General features: G+C 30.1%; 4 protein-coding genes across 4 annotated transcripts; 3 read left to right on the top strand and 1 right to left on the bottom strand.

The window, feature by feature from the left end:
* The first annotated feature begins 4,554 nt into the window (after positions 1-4,554).
* LOC110268677 (uncharacterized) lies at positions 4,555-5,094 on the top strand. The gene has a single exon (XM_021115336.2). The coding sequence runs from the start codon at positions 4,555-4,557 to the stop codon at positions 5,092-5,094; it is 540 nt and encodes a 179-aa protein (XP_020970995.2).
* Positions 5,095-9,059: 3,965 nt separating this feature from the next.
* LOC148572976 (uncharacterized) lies at positions 9,060-9,599 on the top strand. Its single transcript, XM_088503999.1, has one exon. The coding sequence runs from the start codon at positions 9,060-9,062 to the stop codon at positions 9,597-9,599; it is 540 nt and encodes a 179-aa protein (XP_088360125.1).
* A 1,527-nt stretch (positions 9,600-11,126) lies between these two features.
* LOC148572975 (agamous-like MADS-box protein AGL62) lies at positions 11,127-12,101 on the top strand. Its single transcript, XM_088505608.1, has one exon. The coding sequence runs from the start codon at positions 11,127-11,129 to the stop codon at positions 12,099-12,101; it is 975 nt and encodes a 324-aa protein (XP_088361734.1).
* A 1,484-nt stretch (positions 12,102-13,585) lies between these two features.
* On the bottom strand, positions 13,586-14,551 carry LOC148572974 (uncharacterized). Its single transcript, XM_088505607.1, has one exon. The coding sequence runs from the start codon at positions 14,549-14,551 to the stop codon at positions 13,586-13,588; it is 966 nt and encodes a 321-aa protein (XP_088361733.1).
* Positions 14,552-18,945: the final 4,394 nt, after the last annotated feature.

The following is an 18,945-nucleotide window of genomic DNA, read 5'->3' as shown; positions in this document are numbered from 1 at the left end:
AAATATAAATATCTCTTTTAAAAATTTTATCAAACAAATTCTAAATTACTATATCACGAATCTTATTGATCACATCCTTACACAAAATTTTTTACAATATCTCTTAATTTAATAAATTAAAGACTAATTCTTTTAAATTAAAAATTTTATTTAAAAATTTATCGTTAATTAACAAATTATAATTATTATATGACCTTAGTTATATCCTTGCAAAAAGTCCAACCAATTACTAATAAATATGGATAGTTTAAATTAGCAATACACAAGACTTTAATTATCTGAATCAATTATAATAAATTAAACAAAAGAAATGTACCCTACACCAAAAATTTTCTTGCTCATGTGTCCTACATCGGTACGTGCTTGTTACACTGCCAATGCACTAATTAAATGTACAAATACATATATTAAGACACCAAATTTATAACAATATATAAAGATAATAGAAAAGTTTGATATCCAGATAATTTTTTCATCTTCATTTTATTAATAAATAGTAATTAATATAATTATCATTTTAAAATTTGGTAAAAAATATAACTTCTACCTATATTATTTTTTTTTTATTCTATGAAGTACATATAATACTCTCTCCTTATCTTTATTTTTTTTAATAAAAAAATAATAATAAATATGTGTATAAAAAATAGTAAAAAAATAATAAAAATAAAAATTAAAATATTTTCAAAAATAATAGAATAAAAGATGATTTAAGATATTAAATATAAAATTAAAAGAAAAAAATTTTAGCAATTGAAATTATGCGAAAAAAGAGTTTTTTAAATTTAATTTTTTATATCTGCTTCCAATTAAATAAGATTAAAAGAATATATAAATTTATAACTTTTTATCTTGATTGTTACGTATAATAACAACATAATAATTTTAGTATTATACTTAAATTAATTTAAATTTCATTATTCTATACATAAAAAAAACTTATAAAATTTTTATTTTTATTTTTATTTATTAATAATTTATTATTTATTAAAATTTTTATTTTTTATCTCTAATTTATAATTTAAAAAACATAAAAATTAATTTTCTAAAAATATTAAAAAAATAACAATATAAAAATTACAATTTTGTTTTGAAATTAAATGAAACTTTAAGAAAATCTTAAAAATTTTATTAGTTAGAGATATAGAAGTTCACATATTAAATCTAGAAAAAGATTAAAAATTATTACAAATAAGTGTTAAGAGTAGAAAAGATATTTAACAATATAATATTTTTATATTCAATTGTACATATTAATAGTAGCTAAAATATTAGTGTCCATATATATAATATTACTCTTTTAAGAAGATATAATATATTTGATATTATTTTTTTATAATTGTTGACAAATTTTATAATTTGATTAACAAAAAATTTGAATATTTGATATCTTAAATTTTTTCTTAAAGCAATAAAATATGACTTAACAAGTAAGTCTGAAAAATAATAAGAATTTATATAATAGTTATACATCTAAATATCTAAATTAAAGAAGAAAATAATTCTTTTAGCAAATCTTTAATAACTCAAAAGTTAACACAATAGTAGTTATAGATCAAAGTGATAAACAAAAATGAAAGTTGGGACAATGGTATAGTGATAATTAATTGCAATTGGAATGAATAGAAGAAGAAAACAATAAAAGAGAATAAAATAAGGCAACATAATAATATGATAAGAGAAAAGATAGTGTATAATATGATGAGATAATATAATTAAAATAAAAATTAATAATTTTAAAAAATAATAAAATTAAAGATAATTAAAGAGTTTTAAGATAAATTGAAGAAATATATTTTTTTATCTATTAGAATTATAGATAGAGATAAAAAATATTTTAGATATAAATTTTTAAATTTGTTTTTAATTAAATAGGATTGAGAAAATAAATAAATTTAATAATATTTATAAATAACTAGTCTTTAAATAATATTAGTAAATTTTTATATTGATTTTGTTACACATAATAATAATTAATATTTTTTAATCTTATTTTTAATTTAAATTTGTTTATTTTAACAATTGACATGTTAAATAATTTAAGATATTTTATTTTTTTATAATTTATTTTTAATTATTAATATTAAATTTATAATTTTAAAATAAAAATTTATTATATCTATTATCTATTATATATTACTAATTTTAAGGCCAAAATATGCCACATGTCACTCATTGCAATTGAAATCAAAATTTTTTCTCCAAAATTAAAAAACTCTCCCCTCTTCTCTCTTCCTTTATCTATCTCTCTCATTCCTTCACTCACTCTATCTCTCTTATATATCATTATCAATCTATTATCTATTATATATTTTATTATATCTATTATATATCTATTATTTTTCAACCAAAATGTGCCACATGTCACTTTCTCATTACAATTGGAATAAAATCTTTCCCTCCAAAATTAAGAAAATTTTCTCTCTTCCTTACTAATTTTTACAACCAAAATGTGTCACATGTCTTCTCTCATTGTAATTGAAATTAAATCTTTCCTTCTAAAATTAAAGAATTCTTCCCTCCTCCTTACTAATTTTACAACTAAAATACTAATTTGACAATCAAAATGTGCAACATGACATTCTTTAATTGCATTAAAATTAAAATTAAAATATTAAAATTGAAATTAAAATTGAAATATACCTATATTATGTATCATATATTACTATCTAATTTAATAATCAAATGTGTCACATGACACTTATAACATCTCGGTTTTTTTTGTTTTTAAAAATTAAGTAATTAGTTATTTATGAGTTATCATATTATATTGAGATTTTGTTTTTAAGAAATTTATTTTTTTTTAACAAAGATAATTAAATAAAATTTTATGATTATCGAAGTTTAATTTAATTATAACTTATTTTATTAGTTTGAACTATTTATTAAAAACTATTTTGATAGACAAAAATTAAGTTAATCTTTTATAGTTATTATTATTATTATTATTATTATTATTATTATTATTAGTTACTTCTTTCTTTTGGCCGAAGCCATTAAGAAAACATGTATAAAGAAAAGCCAAATGTGGCTCATTTACAAGTATGTGCATATATATATATAACTAATGTCATTAAGGGACTAAGAAAGAAAAGAACGTGGCTTGCATGCTATTATACTTATATGAACTCATGACACCTAATAATACTTTTACACTACAAACTATCATTCATTAGCATCATTTTCTTTTATTACTTTTATTCATTATAGCCGAACCCTTTAGAAAGAAAAAGAGAAACAAAGGGTCGTGGCTTATATGTATACATATGTCTATGCAACCATGACACCTGTTACATTCATTTAATTCCCAATGACACCTAATAAACCTTATTACCACAAATCCTTTTTAATCACCTTCATCACTAATCATACTTTCTTTTCCTTCATGCATCACCGAACCAACTTTGAAAGAAAAAGAGAGAGTAAGCCGTGAGTGAGAGGAATCAGAAACCATGGAACCTTACCTCTTCTGAGTTCGATTTCTTACGATTTGTAACTCCAATAAAAAATCTAATCCGGTAAAAGTGTTCGTATCTTCCTCCTCTACGTGTTGGTGTTACTTTTGTCCGGTGGAAATCGACGGTGACGTAGCTCCCCTACCCCTTGAGCTTGGCCACCTGGAGTTCTAGGAGGCACGGAGGATTCCGGACGTTTTTCCCTTCAGCAGCACGGTCAGAAAGTTTCTCTAGAGTTTCGAGTATTTCGATTACGTACGAAGGTAGGGTTTTGATAAATTTTCACCGACTAAATGATATTTGAAAGTAAATTGATGTTTGGATTGAGTGTTATTGAAATTTGATTGCATTTCCTGTTGAATTTTGTTGGTATATTGATATTTTGATGAAGTTGTGTTTAGTTAGCTCGAGAATGGATAAATTTTTAAGTTAATATTTTGATCAAAATAAAACAGGTTTTCGGTCTCGTTGAAGGACAAGATATTAGTTTGGAAATTTTATTTTAAAGAATGTCATTATATTTTTATAAAAAGACTGAGGTTATGTTTATCATTATAAACTAAGTTTTGAAAGGAAAATGCTATTTTGAGTTTTTATTCAAAATTACTGCCACAGGAGAGCAGATGTGACATTGTTTGGGCCTTAGTGCCAAATGTAAAGTGGGGACGCCCACACACTGAGAACTGTTTTCCAGATGTACGCTTATTGATTTGGAAAGTCACATTGTATGCGGCCTAGCCGTACGACTTATAAGCACACTGTATGCATCTGGAAAGCCATATCTGGGACTTGTACCCGGGTAATGTCGGGAGCGGGTAGGCAACCGACACATGAGCTCATGGCCTGCGTTAGGAATAGACATGCATCATTCTTGTTGCGCATTTACATTTTACTTGACATTGTGAAATTGTTTGTGATTGTCTTCTTGTGTTTATACATTCCTTAATGTTATTCTGAATAGTGGTGACTAGATATTTCTTTGTGACACTTGTATATTTCGTTGTGAATTACTTGAATTGTGGTAATCCTGACTAAACTAACCACCCCCGACCTTACTAAGAACCCCCCAGTTCTTACCCCTTCTCTTCCTCCCCTTCAGATGGAGACCGGAGTTATATTTTACGAGATGGACCCTCCCTATATATACGAGGATATTGTACAGCATAGGTTTTATGTAGTAGCTGCGGAGATTAGGACTCGTATGTACATTCTGCGTGATCATCCTTTCCATCACCCGATTGACACTCCACAGTTTAACCCCGACATGCCCTATGAGTTCCCACTGCAGTGGCTCCACCCGGATGCTCCATTTCACCCGTTTCATGATGGGCCGGTGCCTCACCAGCATCCCGATCAGCCTGCGGATCAGGCGGACCCTGAGCCTGAGCCCATGGAGGAGCATTTTCCAGAGCCTGTACCAGAGGAGGACATCCCCGTGGAGCAGATCTCAGTATCTTCTTCCGAGCCATCTTCTGAGGAGCCGCTCACCGCCTCTATTAGTGGACCGGCGAGTGCTGGTCAGATCAGTAGCACGAGTGCCAGTGCCCCTCCCGAGATTATAGAGATTTCCGATGACGAGGACGAGGATCCTGAGGAGTGTTCTGATGTGGTTGTGATCTCTTCTGACGATGACAGCTGAGTCCTGGGAGCTGCGGTTGTGCTTTTTGCTAGTTTTTTTTTGTTAGCCTAGCCTTTGTGTTAATCTCTCACTTTTGGTCAGACTCACTGAGAGAGTAGGGTGTACATAGTGGCCTAGGCTAGTTCGGGCGCCAGTTTAGGGGTTTTCTATATGGACCAGGGCCCGGAGTGTTGGGTTGTGCATAGTAGTATTTCTGAAGGGTTGTATGCTAACTCAGGATATATATATATATACATATACTTATATGTACGACAGTACCTGTATGCTTATGCTTGTGTATGTTTAATTAGTTGTTCTTGCAAGTTTTCTTATAAAAGTTTATCCAAAACTCGATAGTACGCTAACCCGATTACAGGCTTAATAATACATAGTAAAGGTTTCATGTGAACAAGTTGGTGACACTTGATTTCTAGTATGATCATGACTTACTAGGGATTGGGTCGTTACAACTTGGTATCAGAGCAGTTCGTTCCTATTAAAGCCTGGGGATATGGACTGAATCATGCTTCATTGCATTCTCTGAGTTGTGTCTCATGCACATAGGATATCGTTGTGATATGAATTGCATGATTGTCACTGTGTTTCCATTTTAGAGACTATTCACACTTTGCCTGAAATGTTAAGACTGATCACCTTAATATTACATGTTGGGTGTGCACAGAATCTTGATGGCTGCACAGGGACGAGGACATGGTAGGCGTGGTGCGAACCATGCAGAGGAACCAACGAGGGGTGCAGATGCTTTTATAGCTGCAATGAACACCATGGCTGAGGCTGTGCGTGAAACGGCAACTGCTACTACGCGAGCAATTGACCGTTTAGGGGAGAGGAACGGAGATCGTAACGGAGGACGCAATGGTGAGCGTGGTGGAGACGGTAATGATAATGAAGGTGTCGGAAACCACGATAACCCTATGACACTAGCAACCTTTCTGAAGGTAAATCCGCCCAAGTTTAAGGGGACGCTTGTTGCAACTGAAGCTGACAATTGGTTCCGTGGTATTGAGAAGTCATTGCGAGCGCAACATGTACCAGAAAGACAGTACGTGGAATTTGCGACCTATATGCTGGAAGGAGAAGCTGAACACTGGTGGCATGGAGTGCAACGCTTGTTAAGGCAGGTGGTGGAAGAGATTGACTGGGATACTTTTAAGGAAGAATTTTACAAAAAGTACTTCCCTAGAACTGTTCGTGATGCTAAAGAAATGGAACTGATGCAGTTGACGCAGGGGAAAATGTCAGTAGCAGAATATACTCGGAAATTTGAGGATTTGTGCCGATTCTCTAAGATCTGTCAGGGAAACCCAGATGATTTTGAGGAATGGAAGTGTTTGAAGTACGAAGGAGGACTCTGCGAAGAACTAATGCACTCGTTGGTACCACTGCAAATACGAAACTTTGCAGAGCTTGTCAATAGGAGTCAGTTGGTGGAAGACTGTACCAAGAAGGTGGCGGCAGCAAAGATGAGTCGTCAAGAATTACCTCCGAAAAATTTTAATCGGTATTTAGCCCCTCAGGGAAGGAACTTTAAAATGAATAGAACACTTTCTTATGGGAATCAGCAAGTTAGTAATCTTCCTGCTCGTGACAATATCGATAGGCAAGGACGAGATACTGGAAAGCAACCACAGCCAGCACTAACAAACCTTGTTTGTAATCAGTGTGGGAAGAACCATGGTAGGAATCCATGTCGATTGGGTTCGAGCGTTTGTTATTTTTGTGGTATGCCTGGACACATGGCGAGGAATTGTGAGAAGAAGATTGCTCAAGATTCAGCTAAATCTCAGCAGCCAGGAAGAGTATTTACAATGATGACTGAAGATGCTCGTACTCGGACTCCCTGACCCAAGGTCAGTTTTGTGTTAAGACTCGCTCCTTAACTGCACTTTATGTTTCTGGTGCGTCAAGTTCTTGTTTTTCTTTAACTGCTATACGTAAGTTGAGACGAGATGAGGACACACAACATACTTGAGGACTAGAAAATAAGATAAGAACCGTTTACCCACACCTGCTTACAGGTAAAGGAAATGTTGAGAGCAAAATTTTCTTTTAGGATGAAAATTTTCGTTTATAGCAATTTTCGAGGACGAAAATTTTTGTAAGGTGGGTAGGATATAACATCTCGGTTTTTTTTGTTTTTAAAAATTAAGTAATTAGTTATTTATGAGTTATCATATTATATTGAGATTTTGTTTTTAAGAAATTTATTTTTTTTTAACAAAGATAATTAAATAAAATTTTATGATTATCGAAGTTTAATTTAATTATAACTTATTTTATTAGTTTGAACTATTTATTAAAAACTATTTTGATAGACAAAAATTAAGTTAATCTTTTATAGTTATTATTATTATTATTATTATTATTATTATTATTATTAGTTACTTCTTTCTTTTGGCCGAAGCCATTAAGAAAACATGTATAAAGAAAAGCCAAATGTGGCTCATTTACAAGTATGTGCATATATATATATAACTAATGTCATTAAGGGACTAAGAAAGAAAAGAACGTGGCTTGCATGCTATTATACTTATATGAACTCATGACACCTAATAATACTTTTACACTACAAACTATCATTCATTAGCATCATTTTCTTTTATTACTTTTATTCATTATAGCCGAACCCTTTAGAAAGAAAAAGAGAAACAAAGGGTCGTGGCTTATATGTATACATATGTCTATGCAACCATGACACCTGTTACATTCATTTAATTCCCAATGACACCTAATAAACCTTATTACCACAAATCCTTTTTAATCACCTTCATCACTAATCATACTTTCTTTTCCTTCATGCATCACCGAACCAACTTTGAAAGAAAAAGAGAGAGTAAGCCGTGAGTGAGAGGAATCAGAAACCATGGAACCTTACCTCTTCTGAGTTCGATTTCTTACGATTTGTAACTCCAATAAAAAATCTAATCCGGTAAAAGTGTTCGTATCTTCCTCCTCTACGTGTTGGTGTTACTTTTGTCCGGTGGAAATCGACGGTGACGTAGCTCCCCTACCCCTTGAGCTTGGCCACCTGGAGTTCTAGGAGGCACGGAGGATTCCGGACGTTTTTCCCTTCAGCAGCACGGTCAGAAAGTTTCTCTAGAGTTTCGAGTATTTCGATTACGTACGAAGGTAGGGTTTTGATAAATTTTCACCGACTAAATGATATTTGAAAGTAAATTGATGTTTGGATTGAGTGTTATTGAAATTTGATTGCATTTCCTGTTGAATTTTGTTGGTATATTGATATTTTGATGAAGTTGTGTTTAGTTAGCTCGAGAATGGATAAATTTTTAAGTTAATATTTTGATCAAAATAAAACAGGTTTTCGGTCTCGTTGAAGGACAAGATATTAGTTTGGAAATTTTATTTTAAAGAATGTCATTATATTTTTATAAAAAGACTGAGGTTATGTTTATCATTATAAACTAAGTTTTGAAAGGAAAATGCTATTTTGAGTTTTTATTCAAAATTACTGCCACAGGAGAGCAGATGTGACATTGTTTGGGCCTTAGTGCCAAATGTAAAGTGGGGACGCCCACACACTGAGAACTGTTTTCCAGATGTACGCTTATTGATTTGGAAAGTCACATTGTATGCGGCCTAGCCGTACGACTTATAAGCACACTGTATGCATCTGGAAAGCCATATCTGGGACTTGTACCCGGGTAATGTCGGGAGCGGGTAGGCAACCGACACATGAGCTCATGGCCTGCGTTAGGAATAGACATGCATCATTCTTGTTGCGCATTTACATTTTACTTGACATTGTGAAATTGTTTGTGATTGTCTTCTTGTGTTTATACATTCCTTAATGTTATTCTGAATAGTGGTGACTAGATATTTCTTTGTGACACTTGTATATTTCGTTGTGAATTACTTGAATTGTGGTAATCCTGACTAAACTAACCACCCCCGACCTTACTAAGAACCCCCCAGTTCTTACCCCTTCTCTTCCTCCCCTTCAGATGGAGACCGGAGTTATATTTTACGAGATGGACCCTCCCTATATATACGAGGATATTGTACAGCATAGGTTTTATGTAGTAGCTGCGGAGATTAGGACTCGTATGTACATTCTGCGTGATCATCCTTTCCATCACCCGATTGACACTCCACAGTTTAACCCCGACATGCCCTATGAGTTCCCACTGCAGTGGCTCCACCCGGATGCTCCATTTCACCCGTTTCATGATGGGCCGGTGCCTCACCAGCATCCCGATCAGCCTGCGGATCAGGCGGACCCTGAGCCTGAGCCCATGGAGGAGCATTTTCCAGAGCCTGTACCAGAGGAGGACATCCCCGTGGAGCAGATCTCAGTATCTTCTTCCGAGCCATCTTCTGAGGAGCCGCTCACCGCCTCTATTAGTGGACCGGCGAGTGCTGGTCAGATCAGTAGCACGAGTGCCAGTGCCCCTCCCGAGATTATAGAGATTTCCGATGACGAGGACGAGGATCCTGAGGAGTGTTCTGATGTGGTTGTGATCTCTTCTGACGATGACAGCTGAGTTCTGGGAGCTGCGGTTGTGCTTTTTGCTAGTTTTTTTTTGTTAGCCTAGCCTTTGTGTTAATCTCTCACTTTTGGTCAGACTCACTGAGAGAGTAGGGTGTACATAGTGGCCTAGGCTAGTTCGGGCGCCAGTTTAGGGGTTTTCTATATGGACCAGGGCCCGGAGTGTTGGGTTGTGCATAGTAGTATTTCTGAAGGGTTGTATGCTAACTCAGGATATATATATATATACATATACTTATATGTACGACAGTACCTGTATGCTTATGCTTGTGTATGTTTAATTAGTTGTTCTTGCAAGTTTTCTTATAAAAGTTTATCCAAAACTCGATAGTACGCTAACCCGATTACAGGCTTAATAATACATAGTAAAGGTTTCATGTGAACAAGTTGGTGACACTTGATTTCTAGTATGATCATGACTTACTAGGGATTGGGTCGTTACAACACTCTTATTAAAATTGAATTTTTTTTTTTAAAATTAATAAATTCTCTCATCTACCTCTCTCCATTTTTTTATTTCTCTCTATTATTTTTACTCTATATATAATTTTAAAAAAAAATTATTTTTGAGTTAATTTTATAACTATCAGTATAATTTTTTATGCTAATATCTAATTATATTTTTATATACATAGAAAAAAATATTATTTTTAGATAACAAGTATAAAAATTAATTATTTCTATTTGTGCAATAAACTTAACACTTAATTAAATGTAAAATTATACACGTTAAATTGTTTTAAATTTTAGATAACGAATATTAAAATTAATTATTAATAAAAAATCAGATTTTTTCTTATAAAAATATTAACTAAAAATATTATTATTTAATTTTTTATCTACATATACCTTAATCTTTTTAGTCAGAAATTTTTGTTAACTTACGATTTTTATTGTAAAAATAATTTAATTTTATAAATTTTTTATGACATGCATAATCTATAATGAACAGAACAAAATAGACCATAATTTTAAAAAAATTATATTCCCGTAATATTATGTGCTTGTTTGGGAGTCATTATTTTGGTAAATTTCTAGTGGTAAAAATAAAAATTTTAGAAAAATAAAAAAAAAAAGATCTTTTCTTAGAAGTTGTAATTTACATCTTTTTTTAAAAGATATTTTTTTCTTAAAAAAAAGATATTTTTCATGTAATAAATAAATAAAAAAGTACTTTTATATTATTATACCCAAATATAATTAATAAATAAAAAAATCTTTTTTAATGAAATATCCAAACATAAAATTATTTTTACTTTTTCATAAGATCTTTAGAAAAAAATAACTCAAAAAAATATTTTTAAAAGCTCATGAAACAAGCCCTATTACAAACAAGCCCTATTACACGTGTAAAAATACTAGTATGAAATTAATTTCTTACACTCAATAGCAAGTTTATATAAAGGGAAATTAAGTGAAAGATTTTTCACCAATTTTCTTTCTCATTCAATTCACACTATATCAATTCTTTCTTCTTTTTCGTCTTTCCTAATTTCTTGAGTTTCTTGTCGCTGCTATTACAATGGCTTCTTCCCATGCAATAATCCCAGACAAAGCAACACGTAAAAGGAAGATTGAGATCAAAAGAGTTGAACAAAGCAACAAGCGCCACGTCACCTTCTCCAAGAGAAAATTAGGGCTTTTCAACAAGGTCACCGAGCTCTCCATCCTTTGCCAGGCGGAAACCGCCTTGATCGTCTCCTCGCAAATCGGAAAGCTTTACGCCTGCGGATATCCATCGCCGGACGCCGTGATCCACCGTTTCCTCTCCGGAGGAGATTCCAATTCTGGTTCTGGTTCCGCTCTTCCGCACACGAACACCGTAGGTGCCTTGAAGAAGAAGCAAGAGGAGAAAGTGGAAGCCCTAAGAGCACAATATGAGTCTTTGGAAGAATCTCTCAAAGAAGAGAAGAAGCGACTCGAAGAGGCTGAGAATGCAAGAAAGAACATGAACAACAATGGCGGTTGCTTAGGGTTTTCATCGCAGTGGTGGGAGAATCCAATTGATGATATGGATTTGGAGGAGCTCGTTAAGTTCAAAGAATCCTTGGAACAGTTGAAGGTTAACCTATTTGCAACCGCTGAAAAGAAGATCATGTTCCAAGAATTGATGCCATCACCACCACTTGCTTCTTCTTCTTCAATTATGCCTCCAATGCAAACTAGGGTTCCCAATTTTTATTCAAACTTGAACAATAATGGTGGATTCAATGCTGTTCATCATCCACAACAGCAAGAACATTGGAATTATGCTGCTTCTTCTTCTTCTTCTAATTTTTATTCAAACTTGAAGAATAATGTTGGATTCAACGCGGTTCATCATCCACAACAACAAGCACATTGGGATTATTGGACCAATAATGGAATTGCTAGCAGTAACAATCAGAATTCTTTAGGATCATGCGATTTTGGGAACAATACTATAATTGCTGCTGCTAATGGTAATGGAAATAGTAGTTGTTCCTTTTTTCCTAGCATTGGTTTTGGCCATTATTAATGTTAATTTTCTTAGGTATATGGCTGAACCTGTTAATTAGTATAGTACTTTATTACAGAGGGATAATTAGTATATTACCCTAATTAAGTTGCTTCAATTTTGGACGAGTTCTGGTTTTGTTAGTTTGTTAATTACTTGATTCTCATATGCATTTAGTTTTTGGTTCATAAAGATGTGGAAAGTAGTAAAGAATATGAGTGAAGTATCAGAATTTTAATTTGATTTATTTCTTGATTGTTATATCATATGGATAGTAATTTTATCATTCCCATAACTCAATATAGAATGCCACTCTCCTATATGATACAATACGTGTTATAAATTAAAGTATTCCCTCTTCGATATGTTTTTTTGGGTTTTGGTACACAAAAATAGAAAAGAGAAAAAAAAAACAACTTTGAAAAGGATCTTACTAAAGTAATTTTTTAAAAGTTGAAATATTTATATTTATTTAATAAAATTAAATTTATTAGAATATAATTAGGATCAATTAGTATTATTCAGATGTTAGATCAGAATATAATTAGAATCAATTAGTATTATTCAGATATATTAAATAATACTAATTGATCTTAATTGATCCTAATTATATTCTAACAAAATAAAAAACAACTTTTAATATACCTAAACAATAGTTAAGTGTGTTGTGTTTATTAAAACAATTTTTAAAATAAAAATTCATAATATAAAAATAAATTTAACAACACATATTAACTAAGACATTAATCTTCAGAAACACTTAATTTTTGAAAATTACAAGAATAGACATATAATTTTTTTTTATTTACTAATCAAGCAAATGTCTCCATTGGTATTTCACTCACCAAGATGAACTCGTTGGTGAATTGTAAGTCCTATTCTTTGGTTTTGTTAGTTTGTTATTTATTGATGAGAAAAATTTAAGAACTAACATAATTTATTATTTTTATTCAATATTTTTAGTTATTGGCTCAATTTTTATAATTTAATAATTCAATAACATATTTTTAATTTATATTTTTAAATGTTATTGATTAACTACTATAAAAAATATTAAATTCTGTGGATCTTTTAATATTTTTTTTTTCAAAATTTTAATTTGACTGTTATATCATATGATAGTAATACTATGATTCCCATAACTATAACTGAATAAAATAATGTCACTCTCCTATATAATAATAGTATACGTGTCATGCTTATTATAAAATACTCCCTCTTTTATGTATATATTTTTTTGGTGTCTCTCATATATAGGTTTTGGTAAACCACAAATAAAAAAAGGAAAACAAGAACGTGCTGTGTAAGTCCTAATTCTTTGCAACTCCATTGGCATTTCACGTCACTCAGATGAATTCGCTGGTGAGGTCAGTGGCGGAACCACAAATTTCATAAGAGGGGGCAATTAAATATAAATATAACAAAAAATTAATAAAATATGATTTGTACCATATATATTAAAAAAGTAATTATATTATATAAAAGTCAATGTTCAACTACATACTTTAAGATTTTGATATTTTTAAACTTGCTCGACGATGCTTCATGGAACTAAAATCATCAATTATTATCTCTGAAGTGAATTTTGAAGCAATTTCCTTTTCAATATATACAATTATACAATCTGCTAAAAATTCATCTTCCATCTTGTTTCGAAGCCTTGTTTTAATAATCTTCATAGCTGAAAAGGCCCGTTCAGTTGTTGCTGTTGTCACAGGAAGAGTCAAAATAAGACGAATTAATCTATCAATTAAAGGATATATATTTGATTTTCCTGTCTCTGTCAATTTTTGACACAATTCAGCAAGAGTAGACAAATTCTGAAAATCTGGAGCTTTAACCACATCAAGTTCATAATGTTGTAACTCATAATCCAATTGAATCTTTTCTTGCTCAGAAAAATCTAAAGAATAGAAATTTTTTACAAGATTGCATATGTTGCAAACACTGAATAACTTGAAAGCATCTTTAGGATCTAAAGATGTACTCAATATGAGGAGCTCGGTTGCTTGCTCACTAAATCTACTATTTAGCTCTTTCAATTGAAAATCTATCACGCTAGTAAAAATGTCAACACGATAGTGGTGTTCAACAGTGACAACATCCTTTTTATGACGAGACCGAATTATGTCACTAAAAAAAGCACCCATATCAGGTATCTGAATAGCATGATCATTGCAAAAAGAACTAACTTTCTCCAAAAGTGCTCTCCAACTATTATCTCTTAACTGTTGAATCAATGACTTTGTACTAGAAACCAGATGTATAGCATTCAAAATGTCTTGAGATTTTTGTTGCAATGCTTGACAAAGTTTATCAGTGATTCCCATGATTTCTTTCATCATATGCAAAATGAAAACAAAATCAAATAATAATAAAGATTTAAGAGCATAAGTAGCATCACCACGTTGAGAATATGTAGATCCATTAGTAGCCAAATCTTCCAGAACTGAAGTTGTTGCTCCAAACATACGTAAAAGGCTACAAATTGAGTTGAAGTGAGAGCTCCACCTGGTATCCAAATTTGCGGACGCTTTCCGGGATCACGCATCAATGTATCAATATTAACTTGATCTATTTCAGTCCTTGTTATTTTGGAAGCAGGGGGTTGAATATCTTACTCAACAAGTTGTGTCACAGGTTGTTCAATAATATTTTGAACATTACTCAAAGAATCTGAAGCTGAATTTTGTTCATCATATATTCTCTCTTTTCTCTTGAAAAATGAGTGAATTGTTTTCATCTTTGACATTTTTAACTTAACTTGAACTATCTAACAAAAAAAAAAAAAACAAAAATAATTGCATATATTATTTTCTTAAAAAAAATATTAAACCTATTGAGTAATAACAAATAATTTTAGAAACACAAATATATAATAACCAAAAATAAAGTTATTGATTTACCTGATGATTTTTTTGTTCCAAGTCTCACCAAAAAAATAATTCTATTGAGTTTTGTGCTCACTTCAATCTTTGAACACTGTCTATTATAAAAAAAAATAAATTAATTATTTTAAATAAATAATATAAATAATACTTGACATTGTTATTAACTTAAAAAAAATTGAAATATACCTCTTTGAATCTTTGTTGTGCATTCAATGGTTAATATTTTGCTGTTCACTTCTCTTCAATGGTTTTTCTTCATATGTCTTGTTTTAGTATGGAAGGAAAATTAGAATGAGAAGAGTAGAAGACCAAAAGTTTAGGAACCACTAAAAGAGAGAGAAAAGTGGCGCTGATGCCTCTGATGGTTTGAAACAAATATTTAAAAAATGTACTAGGGTTACTTTAATTAATAGTATGGGCTTGGGCTAGTATAATAGAACCATTTTTATTAATTATTAGAATGGACTATTTATTAACAAGAGCAACAATAATTCAAATATTCAATACATAGTGCAGTTTTTAGTTATTTTAATTTATAAAATTTTGTAACTTATATTTTTTTAATATTATATATAAAAAAATTTAATATTATTAATTATTACTATTTACTATTTTTTTTAAAAAATTTTGGGAGGGACCATGGCCACCTTAGGTCCCCCGTGGATCCGCCACTGGGTGAGGTGAATCTTGACGATTAGAAAATGAAGTTTAAATACTAGAAGATGGAAGCTTATTAAAATTTATTATTTCAGTCATTATTTAGTTGTTTAGGTTTTAAAATATAAAATAAAATATGTTGTTAAATTATTAAATTAAAAAAATTAAACTAAAAAAGTTGAAATAATGCCTAAGTGACAATCAAATCTAACAAATTCTGACAGTTTTTTAATATTTTTCATTACGAAATATAGAAGTATTTAAGGTAATAAGATGAATAACTTTAAATTTTAAAATTCAAATTTTTTAATATTTATAAAATATTATTTAATTAATAAAAGATTTTAAAAAATGTTATAAAAAAGAATAAGGAATTTGAAGAGTCTCGAACATCTTCCATGATAGTTTGAAATCACATGCAACATCTTTCACAAAGGGTAGTTCTATGCCATTCTTAGGTAGTTTCATCATCTTAACATTTGGATCTTCATTATTAATATTGTGATTATTACATCCAATCCTTAGTGTCATTTTTGACTTTGATGCAAAAATTTAAAATTAAAGAAGTGATTAAAAAAATAAATTTAAATTTGTTGAGTAGTCACCTCGCTCATTTGCGGCAGATAAAGAACACCATAAGAGAAAAAAAAGTGATTCAAGAATTGAAGAAGAGAGAGTGTGTATATAAGAGCTAAACCTTGATGCAAAAATTTAGAATTAAAGAAGTGATTAAAAAATTAAATTTGGGTTTGTCAAGTAGTCACCTTATTTGTCCGCCGCAGAAGAGGAATACCGTAAGAAAAAAAAGAAGTGATTCAAGAATAAAAAAAAAAAGAATGCGTACGCAAGAACTAAAATAAGAAGGAAAACAATTGACCTAGGTGATTTTTTTTTAGTGTCTCACATATGTTTTGGTGCCTGACCTAGATGATTGTTATGTTATATAGATACACATCAATAATTATGTTTATTATTTAAGGAATAATATTACATATCTAAATTTTTTATTAATCAAATTTAATTAAATTAGTCTAACATAACAAAAATTAGTTAATTATAACTAATATTATATATATTCCAAATTTTATTGTTTTACTTTATTGAACTTTGTTCATTAAAAAGCCTTGAATGTGTCACAATACTTTTATCTAAGATAAATTCTGCCAATTCTTAAAATTTAAATAAAGACAAGAAAGATTTAGATTTAGATTTAGATAACACAAAAAAGATTAGATATATATTAATAGTCAACCATGTTTCCTAACTGTTTTTTAAAGGTTAGTTATGAATACATTGTTTCAGTTAAGTTTTTTCTTTTATTTAAAAAATAAAAACTAATTCAAAAAGATAAAACAGATAGTACTGTCAATTTAAAGGAGAAAATGTTTAAATATAAGAGAAAAAAATAAATTGGTCTATGGATATTTAAATTTCTGATGATATAAAAATACATTTAAATCTTTAACTTCTTCAAAATCTGGACACAATAATCTTGAGTCTAATTTGTCCCATTTTAAAAATTCTCTCACGTGTGCATCCGTATCGATCAGGTCATACAACGGGAGTCACGTTTGATTTTTCCGTTAGGTCTGACAAATCTAAGTAAACATGAGGGATTCATATGTCCAGATTTTGAAAAGGTCAGGATTTAAATGTATTTTCAAATCCTAGAGAACTTAAATGTCCTCAAATTAAAAGGTCAAAGATATATTTGTCCTTTTTACTCAATATAAATATATCTTATTAATTAGTTACAAATATCTTAATCAAATTTTAAAAATTAATACTATATATCCAAGTATTTTGTATGAACTAAGAGTTTGTACTAGTTTGGATTGACTTTTTAGTGAAAAAGTATTTTTTTAAAATAAAGTACTTATATTCAATTTAAAACATATTTGGATACGTCTTTTAACAAAAGTATTAAAAAAAACAAAAGCAAAAGCGTTTTTAATACTTAAAAACTCTTTCTAAAAAATCTATTCCAAATGTGAAATAATTTTATCGGTTAAAAAAGTATCTTTTTTAAAAATAAAAAAATAAGTACTTTTTCAAAAATCAATCCAAACTATGACACTTCGTTTGGAAAATAGTAAAAGTTATTTTTTTTTTATTTTTGAATTATGAAAAGTCACATTACGCGTGTTTGATACCATTTTTAAAAAATACTTTGAAGTATTTGAAGAAGTAGAAAGATATGACTTCTCTCTTTCTCAAAAGTTATTTTATCACTCCTATTAAAAAAATTTTTGACTTCAAAATAAAAAAGACCATGGCCTATGCAAATGAAAAACTATACTAAGTTTAAAAAAATAAAAAATCCTAAAATTCGTAACTCATATATCATATACGAAGTAAAAAAGCTAAATTCAGAATATCTTCTTGAAAATTGACCATGACCTATGCAAATTTTTACCACGTTTCTTATTCTTCTTTTTCTTGTCGACGATATTTTCATAATCAACATCATCATCATCCGATTCAATCACCACACTATAGCATCTTTTTTGACATCGCTATTCTCTTCATCATCATGCATCAACATGAATAGGATTCTTGAACTCTTTCTCTTTTCCCTTCTCATCTTCTACTGTTTCTTATTCATCTTTTCTTTCTTGTTTTATCTTATCAAAAAATACATAGTATTACAAAATCAATAGAAAGAGGAGGAGGAAAAAAGTGCAGCAACAGCAGCAATAAAAAAAACGACAAAGAGAAAGAACGCAAAGAAGAAAAGGAAAAAAGAGGAAGAGGAGGAAAAACGCAGGATACAAATGTTGGAGGAAGAATGTCATGATTTCACGGGTGTGTTATAAAAATGGGTTTTACTAGGTTACGGTTAACTTATATAAGTGAGTTTTGTTGGGTTAAGATTAATTTATATAAACTTATATGCCAAAAAGACTTATATATATAACAAATCTCAAGTTATACACTACATACAATTTTGTTTCCTTTGTCCTTTTATAAGTTTTCGTTCTTTATTTTTTTGGTGAGATATGTTTCCTTTGTCTTGCAGGATATCCTAATTTGTGGATAATTCGACCCGGCCCAACATAAAAGGCATATACAAGAACAGACTCCTCTAAATTATTAAGTTTAATTATTCTATTAATTCTTATAAGTTTACTAAATTTTTAATTAGATTATTATAATTTAAAAATTTATAATTAAATTTTTATATTAGATAATTTTGTAATTAAATTTTTGTTAGTTAATATTTTTTAAAAAATAACATAATAATCCTATAATATTATCAAACACCAAAACGAATATTTTACTAAAATATGTTTTATCCACAAAAAATAGTTAGAATG

Source organism: Arachis ipaensis, chromosome B2 (assembly GCF_059453495.1).
Source record: "Arachis ipaensis isolate K30076 ecotype BB chromosome B2, ASM5945349v1, whole genome shotgun sequence".
Taxonomy (NCBI): Eukaryota; Viridiplantae; Streptophyta; class Magnoliopsida; order Fabales; family Fabaceae; genus Arachis; species Arachis ipaensis.
The sequence above is the reverse complement of the archived record's forward strand: the minus strand, read 5'-3'. Positions and strand labels throughout refer to the sequence as shown.